The 15092-nt window shown below is 38.9% G+C and overlaps 2 protein-coding genes across 2 annotated transcripts; both read left to right on the forward strand.

Moving 5' to 3' along the window:
* Positions 1 to 1983: 1983 nt before the first annotated feature.
* Positions 1984 to 6378, forward strand: LOC136976195 (uncharacterized). Its single transcript, XM_067271422.1, has one exon. It carries the CDS (start codon positions 1984 to 1986, stop codon positions 6376 to 6378), a length of 4395 nt encoding a protein of 1464 aa, XP_067127523.1.
* A 2005-nt stretch (positions 6379 to 8383) lies between these two features.
* Positions 8384 to 14409, forward strand: LOC136976215 (uncharacterized). The gene is made up of 5 exons (XM_067271439.1): positions 8384 to 8548; positions 9955 to 10043; positions 10696 to 10815; positions 13822 to 13954; positions 14234 to 14409. The coding sequence occupies exons 1-4, from the start codon at positions 8518 to 8520 to the stop codon at positions 13951 to 13953; spliced, it is 372 nt and encodes a 123-aa protein (XP_067127540.1). The 5' UTR covers positions 8384 to 8517; the 3' UTR covers position 13954; positions 14234 to 14409.
* The last annotated feature ends 683 nt before the right edge of the window (positions 14410 to 15092 follow it).

Raw genomic sequence — 15092 nt, forward strand, 5'->3', positions numbered from 1 at the left:
AACTGTTACTCTATGCCAGTGTTTCTCAACCTGAACGTTGCGGTGATATTAAAAAGGGTTGCGAAACAATAATGTAATCAGTTTATGAGAAAAAAATCATTTTTTATAAACTTATAAACATTTTACTTACACATGTAAAGAAAAGAAGATTAATGCGATCGTTGCACTTGTACATCATTCAAGTTGGAACTTGAAAATTGGTCATGTATGTTTCACGTCATACATCAACAACTCTTTGACAAGCACATTACAAACATAACAATCTGCAAACCGACCACAGACAGGAAATACTGTACGCGGAGACCACCAGCCAGTTTACTGGCATTCATGTACAGTACTAGTTCCGGTATTAGAATGAACTGATTCTACGAGCGTTCTGACGACAGGAGTTAATTAAGAATGCTGCTCAACAAAGCTCTAACGTCATCAGTGTTTTATGGAACGGAATTCTTGCTTGGTCAGTCGCTCCTACGATGCGTTTGTTTTCCTACGGTGAGATAGATAAACACTAGTTATTTTTATTGTATAGTTCGGTTCACATGTAAGATACTGTATATCAATATGTCCAAAACAAATACTGTTCCGAAATTGTTAGACGTATTTCATCATACAATTCGGTAAAAATATATCAAGTATTTACTAATAGCCTATAATTATCATTCCGTTAATTAATATTTGAATATATACATATACAGAGTGTATATAGTGTATATATATATACACGCATTTAAATTGAGAGAGACGTATTTAGAAATTTTATTCAATAGACTACTGGATTCATGAAACTTTTTTCTTCAGAATTTTTTTGTATATAACATATTTTGTTTCTTTTTGTTGTCATGAAAATTAAATTTATTAAATTTATGCATATGTAAAAGTATCGAGGAAAAATTTGTATTTTATACAATCCAAAGATTTCCTTTCACGTTAAACTGCTGTCATTCGTCATTATATCTTACTACCGAAAATACAGCAAATACGAATTTTGTAAATTCGACAAATTAATATCTTGGTTTTGAAATAATCAAGATGTTTCCAAGCTATTTTTATATCTAAGAAACGACTTGATTACTTTCAAAACCATTAACAAACAATGACAGAGAACATAATTCGGGGACAGTTTCATATCTTAAATCGCCATATCAATTGTTAGCATAAAGCACTTTGAAATAAAATTCCCAGTAAGAATTTAAAGAGTATTCAACTAACTTGGAATTAATACTTAATTAATTTGAGAAATGAAACAAACAATATTCAACATTTTTTGAATATTATCTTATATTTCGTCATGCAAACTCTACATGCCGCCTTATGGGTTGAACTTTGCTATACAGTCACCTGCGTACTGCATGTCGGGGTGGAATTGTGTAAACACGATTTCCCGCCCTTCCCTTATTGCGCCGATAACGATCATCGTTCCAAGAAGACGGTGGAGGGAGGGACTGACCACATGTGAACGGGAAAACACCGGGTGGTCGTCCGACACGTGGCCGACATGTGTGTACGAAAAGGAGAGAGGGACGCAGGTGGTGAAGGGAGTTCATCTGGTTACGTGATTCGGGACAGTTCGTCTCGTTACACCGTTCGGACAGGAGTTCGCCCACGATACGCCATCCGGACGATTGGGGAGAGAAGTTTCTAAGATCGTTTTGGACCCGAGCGGTGCCTTCAAGCAACGGAATATTCGCAAGGTGTCTTCCCGACGGACCTGTAACGGTGTTTTCCAACAGGACACACAGAACTTCATCGAGTATTATTGGCGCGCCGGGTCGGTCGCCAATAGTGAACACATCAGACGTTTTGTGAACTTTACTGACGTTACTTTGAACTTTACTGGCGCAGTCACGACAGGATTGGAAAAGACACTCTTCGGGAAGACTGAGCTGCGACGCAAGACAACGCAGAAAGCGAACCCGGGAACAGATAGAGCACCGCCGGCAATCAGAGACCCAGGTACGCCATTTCACTCTCTTTCGCACAGAGATGCCGAAACGCGGAAAATCGCGGGGTTTTAGGGCAATTGATTGGGACGACGATGAGCCGGGGACGTCGGGTGTTCATAACGGAAACCGACAGGAAGATGGGTCGCGAGGTGAAGGCAGTCCGACCATGGGACGCGGGCCAAACGTGACGAGAGACCGCTCTAGGGATGAACTCGAAGGGCTTAGGCTGCAGATCGAACTCGAAAAGATCAAGCAGGAAACGGCGAGAATCGAGTTAGAACGGAATAGACAACGTAACGAGGCCCGACACTCTGAGAACAGTGCAGTCAAGGAAAATTTCGACGACTATGCACGGAGAGTAAAAGGGGCCCTTCCCAAAATGCCGGAAGGAGAGGAGGCAGTGCCATCGTGGTTTCGTACGGTCGAAATAGTTCTGGAGACCTACGAGGTACCGGAAGAATTGCGGGGGCAAATAGTTCTGAGCGTGCTATCGGAAAGATGCAAAGCGGCGCTAACAAGATTGTCGGTAGATCAAGTCAGACACTATCCCTCCTTAAAGCAATTCATTCTCGAAGAGTTGAGGCTTTCCCCTGCGGAATATTTGAAGGGATTCAGGCGGGCCGAACGGTATGTGGGGGAAACGTGGTCCCAGTTCGCGTCGCGTCTGAAGGACCTGTATGAATACTATGTAGATAGTAGGGAGGTAAAGACGAGGGAAGAACTTATCGAGCTAACGGTGGCGGACCATTTAAAGTCAGTCTTACCCCACGACGCGAGGAAGTACGTAACCTTGCAAGAGGGGAAGGGATGGAGCAAGCCCGCGGAATTAGCGAAGTTTATCGAGAAGTTCGCGGAGGCATCGGGCGGTAATCTGGGAAACAAGAAAGAGGAGAATAGGAACCAACGGGACACCCAGGGAGAGATGGCGAGAAAGCCCGACCCGGTGACCCGGAATACTAGCGAGCGAACACCCAGGGCTAGCTGTTACTCATGCGGGAAGGCCGGGCACTGGAAGAGAGAGTGCCCTAACCGGAAGGCGACTAGCGTGCCCAAACAGGCACGGCTCGTGTCCGCGAGCAAGACGCCTGAGACGGAGAACCATTTAGTGGCAAGAGTAACAGCGTACGATCGGCCAGAGGCTGGGGAGTCGCCGAATAGGATTAAGTTAGTATGTGGCGGAAATCGACTTTCGGCTATAGTCGACTCGGGAGCGGAGATTTCTGTCATAAGGGAAGCAATGGTCCCGGCGTCGGTGATGGAAACGAAGGGCGAAATTCAACTGGTTGGGGCCTTTGGTCACCGGGTAAACGCGGTTTTGGCAACGTTCCCAATAGAGTTGTGGGAGGAAAGCAGCCCAAAGTCGCAGGGGCCGGTGCTGGTAACGTGTGCCGTAACGGACGAGTTAAATCAATCCACGGACGCGTTGTTATCGGAAGAGGATTACCGAACGTTGTTAGACCGGAAGAGGGAGCTCCAAGGGAAAGGGGGAAGACACATAAGAAACGTAAGAATAAAGGGAAGTGGTCTCTCCCAAGGGAAAGAACCGGAACCCCACCCGGGTGCGGCGGGCGGCCGAGATGAAGACAGTGAGGGGGACGGGACGGATCTGCGGGATGCCCAAGTCCGAGACGATTCGCTCTCCCGGTTGTGGGAGGCCGCCAAACACGGGAAAGATGGGCTGGTGGTCAACGACGGGATACTTTACCGTCGGGATAGTTGGTTTGGCCGGCCCATCAAACAGGTGGTAGTGCCCCAAGAGCGGAGGGCAGAAGTTTTAAGTCTGGCCCACAAGACTCCGTGGGGAGGGCACTTAGGTAGTCGGAAGACAGCGGGTCGCATTCGTGAGGTATTCTATTGGCCGGGAATGGCGGCAGATATTCGGAGATACTGCCAGAGCTGCCACAGGTGCCAAATAAGGGCGCCGGCACGTATTCTGGATAGGACTCCGATTACTCCGCTCACGCGACCCTCTACCCCGTTCCAAGTGGTCAATATAGATATGATCGGACCGATAGAGCCCCCATCGTCCAGAGGTCACCGGTACGCTCTCTGTATGATCGACCTATGCACTCGATGGCCCGAAGTCGAGCCTATGAGATCACTTTCGGCGACGGCCACTTGTTCGACGCTCTTACAGGTGTTTACGCGGACAGGCTTTCCCGAACTCATTTGCTGTGACCAGGGGACTAACTTTACCGCAGGGCTAACGCGGGAGATGACCCGATTATTAGGAGTGCGCATTAGATTTTCGACCCCGGAACACCCACAAAGCAATGGAAGCGTGGAGAGGTGGAATCAGACATTCAAAAATATGCTAAGCCACACCATTGCGGAAAGCAAGAAGAACTGGGACAAAGTCATTCCCTTTCTGCTATGGGCGTACCGGGAGGTACCTCATGAGACTACCGGCATATCACCCTTCGAAATGCTGTATGGAAGGGCCCCAGTAGGGCCGCTAGCCATCTTAAAAAGGGTATGGACCGGATCGGTAACGCCTCCCGATAGTCTGAACAACAAAGCCGCGGCATACTTGCAGACCCTGGTGGAGCGTATTAAGGCGGTCAGGGAGATAGCGACCGAGCATACGGCCGTGAAACAAAATCAGTACGCGACAAATTATAATTTGAGGGCACGGCCCAAAGAATTTAGTATTGGGGACACGGTCCTGGTGAGGAAAACGTATCCTGATAACAAAACCGACGATCGGTGGGAAGGACCCGCCATAGTGGAGAGGCGAGAACGTGAGGGCAGCTACCGAATAAGACTAGAGGACGGTAGGACGAAGTGGGTCCACGTGGACCGACTCAGAAAATACCAAAGGCAAATTTGTGCCGTTGGAGTGGTATTTGATTCGGACGCGAGTTTCGGGGAAATAGTGGAGACACCGTCGACGCGGCAGCTGCACGACCGTGGACGAAAGAGCGGAGAGATTGGGGAGATTCCGGCACACCTCCCGGCATCGGCACAGACCAGCCTACGCAAGGTGCTAGAGGAATTCCACTCGGTATTCGGGAGTAAGCCGGGAAAAACAAACCTAGTAACGCACAGGATAACCCTTATCGAGGGATGGACTCCGAAACGGTTCGCCCCGTATCGGATTCCACAAGCTTTGCGAAATAAGGTGGATGAGACCATAGGGGAACTCTTAGACGCAAAGCTAATCCGGCCTAGCGTATCGGAATGCGCTCACCCAATAGTCTGTGTAGCCAAAAAGGGGGGTGGAATGCGCTTATGCGTGGATTATCGGCACCTGAACGCCGCCACGGTGCCTGATCGCTATCCGATGGTGCCCTCCGCCGAATTAGTATATCAGTTAGCTGAAGCCAGATACATAACATCGCTTGATCTCTGTAGAGGTTACTGGCAGGTGCGGTTGGAGGATGAATGTAAACACCTTACAGCGTTTGTTACGCACCGCGGTCAGTATGAGTGGGAAGTGATGCCGTTTGGTCTGAGAAACGCAGCCGCGACATTCCAAAGACTGATGGATTTGGTGTTGGCCCCTTTCAACGACTTCGCCGTGGCGTACATTGACGACGTGGCCATCTACTCGCGGAGTTGGGAAGAACACCTGACCCATCTCAAAGCAGTGTTAAGGGCATTAAGAGACGCCGGACTGACGGTCAATGCCAACAAATGTCAGTTCGCTAGACCGCGCCTTCTATATCTAGGACACATTGTCGGCTCCGGACGGCACGCGCCGGATCCGGAACGTGTTAAAGCAATAACCGCTCTAGCTCTGCCCAAGACAAAGGAGCAACTTAGGAGCTTCTTGGGTATATGCGGATATTATCGGGACTACATTTCGGATTTCGCGAAATTGACGAACCCTCTCACCAATCTGCTCGCTCGCCGAGCACCGAAAACAATCGAATGGAATCGGGAACTCGAGAGGTCATTTGAGGCAGTAAAGACGAAGCTCGGGCAAGCTCCGTTACTATACTCTCCGGACCCGGAAAGACCTTTCGTACTATTCACGGACGCATCGAATCACGCTATCGGCGTCTGTCTGGCGCAGTTCTCGCCAGAAGGGCAGGAAAAACCAATAGCCTTCGCTAGTCGGAAGTTAAAGGGGGCAGAGATCCGATGGGCTACCATCGAGAAAGAGGCCTATGCAATTATCTGGGGCCTCCACAAGTTTAATTACTGGATCTATGGGAGGCCGGTCACAGTGGTCACAGACCACAATCCTTTGAAATATCTGACGTTGTCCACGCCACAGAGTGCCAAACTTACACGGTGGGCACTCGCGTTACAAGGTTACGACATGCGAATCGAGTACCGGAAGGGGAAACTACACGGTAACGCGGACGCTCTCTCACGTTTGGAGTCGGACGGTGAAGGTCGCATCTCTGTGCGGGGAGGGGGTGAATCTCTTCCCGGATGTTCCGGAGAACGGGTCAGTCCGATCGGAACGGACCACCGCGATTTGTAAGGTTGTGCGGCAACGTGCAGGGTATCAAACAGGCTCAAGCGAGCACAGTTTGATCCTCGGCAGGGGAGGTGTCGGGGTGGAATTGTGTAAACACGATTCCCGCCCTTCCCTTATTGCGCCGATAACGATCATCGTTCCAAGAAGACGGTGGAGGGAGGGACTGACCACATGTGAACGGGAAAACACCGGGTGGTCGTCCGACACGTGGCCGACATGTGTGTACGAAAAGGAGAGAGGGACGCAGGTGGTGAAGGGAGTTCATCTGGTTACGTGATTCGGGACAGTTCGTCTCGTTACACCGTTCGGACAGGAGTTCGCCCACGATACGCCATCCGGACGATTGGGGAGAGAAGTTTCTAAGATCGTTTTGGACCCGAGCGGTGCCTTCAAGCAACGGAATATTCGCAAGGTGTCTTCCCGACGGACCTGTAACGGTGTTTTCCAACAGGACACACAGAACTTCATCGAGTATTATTGGCGCACCGGGTCGGTCGCCAATAGTGAACACATCAGACGTTTTGTGAACTTTACTGACGTTACTTTGAACTTTACTCTGCATTAAACGGAATAACAAAATCTTTAATCGAGAATTGTTCTGGAACTTTTTTCGGATAAAAGTATTTAGATAAAAAATGAAATCTCTCAATTTCGGAGAACTTCGTACGCTGTTTTAACTCGTGTTTTGCAAAAGTAATATTCGAAACCTTTATAAATTATTACTCCAATTTGGAAATATCTACATTATATTCGAAAATGTTGCTTCTAATATTTTCCAAGAGGAAGACAAATATTGAATTTTATCAAAATTGAAGAATCGCTTTCTGAAAAAACGATATTAGTGTCTTATTCTCAAAAGATTTGCTTAATATCTTCTTAGAAATGTTTGCCGGTAACAGTGCAACCTTTCTCCTAAAATACTGGCATGATATTTCTGCAATTTTGTCTACTATTTTGGAAATGTTTTCCAACATTTTGAAAAGCGTGGACTTCTTCTTGCAAAGTTTGAGCGACATTCTATAATTTGGCGTTTTAAATAGTGGCAAAAAATGTAATACTAACCTAAAAGATTAGAAATAAAACACTTTTTATAAATATAATAGTAAACAATTAAAATCGTAAACTTCGCATAGGTCTAATTTGTACAATATTGAATAAATTATGAATATGACTAAAAATTGCATTCCGGCAGTTTGACGATGTTACAATACATAATTGCTCATTCTTTATGTATTGCTAACTATAATGTTAACTAATACGAACTTTCCGCTCTAGACCGGATGTTAACTAATAAGAAAACGAATTATTTATCTACGAAAAGTTTGAAATATTGTGTTAAATCTACTGAATATTAAATGTTGTGCTGTATATAACAAATTAATCGGGAGGCGGTGTCCGATAATGTATCCGAAGACGCCGTGACCAACAACTAAACGAAGTTTACACAAAATGCATGATAAGAAACACAAGGTTTATTGTTAACATATGGAAAACAAATAATACATTCAGAGCATCGATTATCCGACCCCCATTAACCGACTTATCGGTTAACCGACACGTCGTTCTATCGGTAAATTCAAATGTCCGCTATACGTCGCTACAATAATACAACGTCGTTGTGTTATCATCCTAGTAATTAGTATTAAACGTATACCCGTGAGTCAGCTGTATTTATGTTCTTTAATGCTATATACAGTATTTTGAATTTATCCTTCAAAACTTTTCTGGAATTTTAGCAGAACTATATTGAAATGTGTTTGTGATAAACAGCACGAACACTATAAAATTATAAATATGCACATTTAAAAAAAACTTAACAACATTCGACAGAGATGAAGTTTCGGTATTGTTATATCTTAGGCTAGATTTCTTCCATGTGGAGCCATTTCAATTAAGACTTGCTTTTTAGAATAATTTTCTTGATATAATTAAACCGTACGAACAAATTAATAAATTTGTTCTTACATAAGTAATAAATCGATTAATTTCCTAATTTTATTTGCACTTATGTAGGGTGAAACAGTTTCGGTTTACGATTTTTCCAAGCCAATCTCCGTTTACCCTCGTGATGCTTCCACTGACAAGTTCTGGTTACAACCGTGGCCACTTCCCGATTGTAATGAAAATGACCTCACTTCTTACATGGATATGAAGATATACGGATGTCCTTACGGTAAATTATTTTTGTATTATCCTTTCTATGATTTCTCCAAGTTTCGTTGCTAAGGAAATTTCGTGTTACGAAGATCTTTTGCTTATTAAAAAAGTATATTCGTCGAAACTATTTAAAAAAAGAATTATTTAATAAACCGGAAAATAAAAGGAATTTGACAATTATAAAAATTTTCATTTAAAAAATTTTAATAAGCGTGATAACTAATTACTATAAAGTTATCTGAAGTAAAGCTAAAATGGCGTCACGCGGAAACTTCCCTACTGCGTAAAATTCTATTACAAGCAATTTATTTACAAACATTCTCTAAATTTCTTACGTTGTATGTATTAGAAAAAATATTTTTTTTCTCGTGTTTTATCTACATCGTTGTTACTAACGTTATGATTAGAGGAGGAAATCCATCGTGTTATCGCATTAATTGCTATAGTATTAGCTTACTCAATATCGAATAATAATTGAATTAGTTTACGGAAGACAAATATTTTTTTGGAAAATATTTAATGTTCTTCGAGAGAACAAAACAAATTACGCAATGTATCATTTTCCTATCGGATCTGTGCTTTACGTGAAACAGATACGCCAATATTTCGATATTATACAATATGTAAAAATGGAAGCAATAAATCCATACTACAACTTTTCCTTTATTCGTCGATTGACCGGAAGTCTGCTATGTGTTTTGGGCAGACTTATGAATTGCGAACTTGAGTCTAGAAATGTAGGTTTGGTATTTTTGCAAATATAATTAGAAGTATTTAGCTGTTAAAAACGATAGAAGATTCGAGCGAATGAAAATGTTATGTTACAAATTCAAAGATTCTAATGAATTGACGTTCGAGCTTTTGTTAGTTAATTATTTCGGTATAAACATTTGCACGAAATAACATATAGAGAGTATTAAATTGTAGTTTAATTTCTTTGGTAAGGGGTGCGCGAAACATTTGGCCTTCGTCAATACGTGATAATCGGGTTTTCGATGACCGTTACGTAACATCTCGTCCACTTGTGTCTTTAATTTTAAATCTATTATTCTAATAAAGTAGATATATGAACAGCAGCTTAGTCTTTACGATAGTTAACTGACTTTTGGCTAACCCTTCTGTTAATATTCATATACAATATACGTGCGCATCTTAAAATTCATAAAATGTAATAGCCCGAAACGAAAGATCCAAACGTAACGGGATGCATTCCGGAACATGAAAGTGAATAAAAGCAGAGTGTTTCGACAGACTTTATCTTTAATCTTAATTAATAGGATTTTAATAAGTCGTCGTATGACGTATAAATTCAAAAGTTAACTTTCTATTAAACATTTATTTACGATGATATTTAAAACATAAAAGGTTTAGATATATTAACAATTAATTGAACATCTTAATAATATTATTTGATCATTTTAGATTCAATGTGCGACTCAGTAATACCCTCGACACCGAAATTTATACGAAGAACCGAACCCCAATTTCAACATTGTTCTCAATTCTTGAATGTAAGCATTTTATTTTTATAGCATATTTAATTTTAAAATATTTTAATTATGAAATAAGTAATTTAAAAATTGTTTTAACTTCTTTCCTCGTTTCTAAAATTGTTATTTGCAAGAATGTTTTTGTGTTAGCAAACAATCTTAGGGTAATATAAATTCTGAAGTTTATTTTTAACGATAAGAGCTTTTATTAAGCAAAATATCAGTAAAATCATAGTGAACAATCCTAGTCTGGTAAAACATTTTCTATCTTAATAGAAACGAAATAAAAATTCTTTACTATTTTGTTGATTTCCTTTGTCTTTAATTAGTGCCGAAAGTGTACGTTTGTATTGGTTTTGCCTTTCGTTCTAGAAAGGGAAAAACAATACTTATAAAATATTAAAAAGTTAGAAGAAAGTATTAATGCAAAAACCTCTTTCACCGGAAATATTAAAAAACTAGATTTTTGCATTATTCAGAAAGAATAATAATCATTGCACCTCACAAAACTTAAAATATACTCTCAATTTCATTACTCTGTAACACAAGTCATAAGACATAATTGTACTCATTACCTTTTAATATTACCGTATTTGATTATTTGTGTATTTAAACGACTTATTCCTTATTATAAGTTTTAAATAAAATTAATTTCTTCAATATTAATGTGCAGTTGGTTCTCGATTCGGAATTTTACGTAACAAGTGTAACTATTAAAGTTCCTCCTACAACAATTCTGACAAATATACCTTTCGAAGTTTACTATAAAACATCCAGCAATTCAATTGTTCAAGTAAGTATTATATTTCCAGTTATAATCATATTTTTAATATTGAAAAATACGAGTAAAAACGCTACATCATTTACGATTTAATATTCTGTAGTAAAATATGATTTGTTTAAATGATAGTTGTACTTTTTCCTAATGAGTTTTTTAATAATTAAAAGAATTTGGCATTTGAGATGTCTCCATCCGTTGGTAATTTATAATTAAATTCTTCTATATTACTTTTATTTATTTACACAAACGGTGTTAAATATACTTTAGAAATTGCTGAGACGAAAGGCCATCTCGTAGTCTTACTCGAAATCATTATTCTTATCTTACCTAAATCAATTTTAAATAATTTATAATAATGTAATCATCAAAATAAACAATACGTAGCGAAATTCGTATGTTAATTATCAAATCATTGAAATATACAAATTTTCGAATAGCCAAAAATAGGCGGTTGAAGCGGTCTGGGAGACCGGGTGTGTTCTGTCCGAATTCCAAAAACTATAACTTTTAGATTGGTTGGAAAAGCAGACACACTATCCCTTTTCACAAGCTTCAAAATTATTCCGTGTGAAACCTATTGTCTGAAAATCGCTATCTGATTCAGACTAATATTTCAGATATCTTGTTACTAATCTATATATATATAAACGAATGTCTGTTGTCTATGTGTGTGTGTGTGTGTGTGTGTGTGTGTGTGTGTGTTTGTCCTTCATTCATTACCGCACCATTTATCTGATTGCCATGAAACTTTGGGAAGTTGTTTAATACACTCCCGCGAAGGTTTGTGGCATATGTGAAGATCACCATTTCCCCCCTTTCAAAAATTTATTTATATATGGATTAAGGCTTTTATGTCCAACAGATGGCGCTAACTTCCGACGACCTAAGTTAGCTTTTCTGTGAGGCAATATGCTTTTCTGTGAGAATGGACTAAAGCAGATCATTTTCTACCTATCTATATAAATAAAATATAACGTTTGTTTGTTCCTACCGATTCCTTTGAAATTTTGACACAACGTTGCATTCGAATACGCACGTGTTTTTATATAATATACATGTCGAAATTCCCCCTACTGAGGGGAGATGGACGGGATTTAGGCTTACCGTGAAGAACTCGGCTTCTATTTATACTATTTTACATGCGGTTTTTTTTGCGTTTTTAACTGCATTTTAATAGGTTACGTCGACAGAATATACACTAAAAAGGGATTTTTCGATATTTCCCAGCGGGGAGAGGGACAGGATTAAGGCTTACTGTGAAGAACTCTGCTTTTATTATACTATTTTACATGCGGTTTTTTTGCGTTTTTAACTGCATTTTAATAGGTTACGTCAACAGAATATATACTAACAAGAAATTTTTCGATATTTCCTTGCGGGGGAGAGGGACGGGATTAAGGCTTACTGTGAAGAACTCGGCTTCTATTTATACTATTTTAGATGCGTTTTAATAGGGTACGTCAACAGAATATACACTAAAAAGGGATTTTTCGATATTCCCCAGCGGGGAGAGGGACAGGATTAAGGCTTACTGTGAAGAACTCTGCTTTTATTATACTATTTTAGATGCGTTTTTGATTGCGTTTTAATAGGGTACGTCAAGAGAATGTACTGTACACTAAGAAGAAATTTTTTGAAATTCACCCCACAAGGGAAATGTTATACATTTATAATAGATACATTTTGAGCCACAACAACGCGTGGCCGGGTCAGCTAGTATTCTATAAATGTAATTTTTATATAAATCCTCAAATATACTGAAAAATATAACGGATATTATACCTTATATCCATTATTTGTATGCGCTAACTACTTATTTACCGTATTGTACGATATAAACTATATTTTATATCAAGTAATAAATGTATAAACTCTATGTTTACGCAGAATCAAACAGCACACGAGCGCGATTTTGAAAATCACGAATTGTATATACGTGAAGATATAACACGACAAACAATCTGTTTGAAAATTGCTAATATATACTAAATTATTTCCAATTATTACGTTTAATTGTAAATATTCGATACAGATGATAACTCCTATGAACTTTCCTTCCGTAGCTCTTCCTTTCGAAAGCCGAATAAAATACACAGTACAACCTGTATAAACCGGAATGGCACGGTAATGTATATCTTTACCGGTCTGGCAGGTTTTCCTTTTGAACGGATTCTTTTCAACGTAGAAAATTGTTCCGTTCCCAGAATTTTTTCTGTTTAGGCCGGTTTCCTTTTTATTAGGAACCCGAATAAAAAGGAATTTGATTCATCAACTTCCGGTCCGCAATTCCTATTTTGTTTTTTTTTTTCGTGAACATGACGAAAATCGAAATCTTCACGTAAAATTGCCTTGACGATTTTCATAATTGATTTTCAGGCTACATTTTATGTAGAAACAGGGAAAAATAGAAGGCGAAACCCCTGTTTGTCGTTGTTTATTCTTTGTATACTTTTTCCTCTCCTCTCTTTTGTGTGTAATTGCGTAGTCAGGAATACGGCCCGTAGCAGCTAACAAATAAACTTAAATTACATCATTGTACATTTTCTTATATTTTATTAACGTATTAAACATCGAAAAAATAAATATATTAGATTTATTTTAATAATTATAATTAAAATTGGATTTTTAAAATTATTTTTTCTCATGAGATCTATAGCTTATCGTTTCTAAATATGTTTATGTACTTGATGTTTGTTATACGTGAACCACAAGATTAAGCATAAAGTTATTGGTAATGAAACTAAAAAAATTGATAATAGAATGTTCTGTTTATTATGAATAATAAAGCTATTTTTTATATTTCATAATACGTGTATACACAACTTGATTCATTTGTTTATCTTTTCATAACAGCAATCATTAAAAATTGTATTCTTAGACGTAGAAATTGTAACATATTAACGCGTTTTATCGTGTTCTTAAATATCTCGTCCGGTTAGCATATTTATCTTAAAACTTTTGGGCATTTAAAATAACGAAATAATAATTTTAAATAACGTTTTTTTTATCTCATTGAAGAAATCGAGAATTCCTCTGGTCACAAGATCGTACGGAATGCTGCTGTTACCAAATGTCTACACAAACGAACTCTTCCTATGCCTGGAAGAAGAAGTGCCGAACTTCGTTGCTGAAGTTAGAGGATGCGAATAACGTAAGCATTAAAATATTTTAAGTGTTATAAGTTCAATTCTCACGAAACATAAAAATCTACAAGAATGGTTGCTTCTGAGATCGTATTTATCTTTATTGCTAGTTAACTTTAATCGTTTTACAGAAGCACAAGTAAAAATAAAATAGATTTTAAATAAATGTTAAATTTTTTTTTGTAAGTTATAAGTAAACAATTTACAGTTAATTTATATGTATATTCAGCAGATAATTGAAAAATTTAATAATTTTAATGTAAAAATTTGGTTTTTTTTTGTTACAGATATTAATACGCCATACAATATGCTGATTTTATTCTGTCTGCAACATTTTTATACGTATTCTCAATATTGTCTTTAAACGTTAAATATGTGTTGTATTGCTTGTTTTTTTTTCAAATATATTACAGCTTAAAATGTATTTTCAAAATAAAGTTAATAAATCTGTAACGTTTGTGAAATTAAATATGACGTTGATTAATTGCTAAATAACAAACACATTTAAGATTTTGGCTATGTGTAATAATTAGGGCCCTGATAGATGTATATTAAAAATTATAGAAATATATACATATATATGTACAGTACTTATTTTTCTCAAAATGTGTATCATAAGTAGATTTGCAAAAGTTTTATTTTACGAATCTAAATTATATCACGATTACATACACGGCGGCTTCCTTAACATGTTACAAAAACACGTTGAAATTTCTAAATATGAATATATTTAATAGTTTTGCCTATGTGATAGTAAAACGCAATATTTACTGTAACTTATAAAATGTAATCTGTCGTAAATATCGGTGTCGGTTCGAATGTGACGCAACGTTAATTTTGTCCTATAACTTGGTGTTTTCGGATACCCAAGATACGTGCTGTTCGATACTCGTCTTTGTTGTGACTTTGCTGTTTGCAACTAATCAAACGAGGACTGACATGATTGGCAATAAAATACTTCTAAAACGGTAATCTTTCTGTCAGATATGCATTTCGGGCATAGCTCCTTATCAGTCTGGCCTATCTGGATATCGTAGCATATGAGTTACAAGATTTTAGAGTACACTAATTATTTATATACAGTTTTAAATTCGCGTGATTAATTTTACAAGGATTCGAATTAGATAAAATCTGAGACGATTTTCC

Source organism: Centruroides vittatus, unplaced genomic scaffold, assembly GCF_030686945.1.
Source record: "Centruroides vittatus isolate TY-2023 unplaced genomic scaffold, ASM3068694v2 contig_397, whole genome shotgun sequence".
Taxonomy (NCBI): domain Eukaryota; kingdom Metazoa; phylum Arthropoda; class Arachnida; order Scorpiones; family Buthidae; genus Centruroides; species Centruroides vittatus.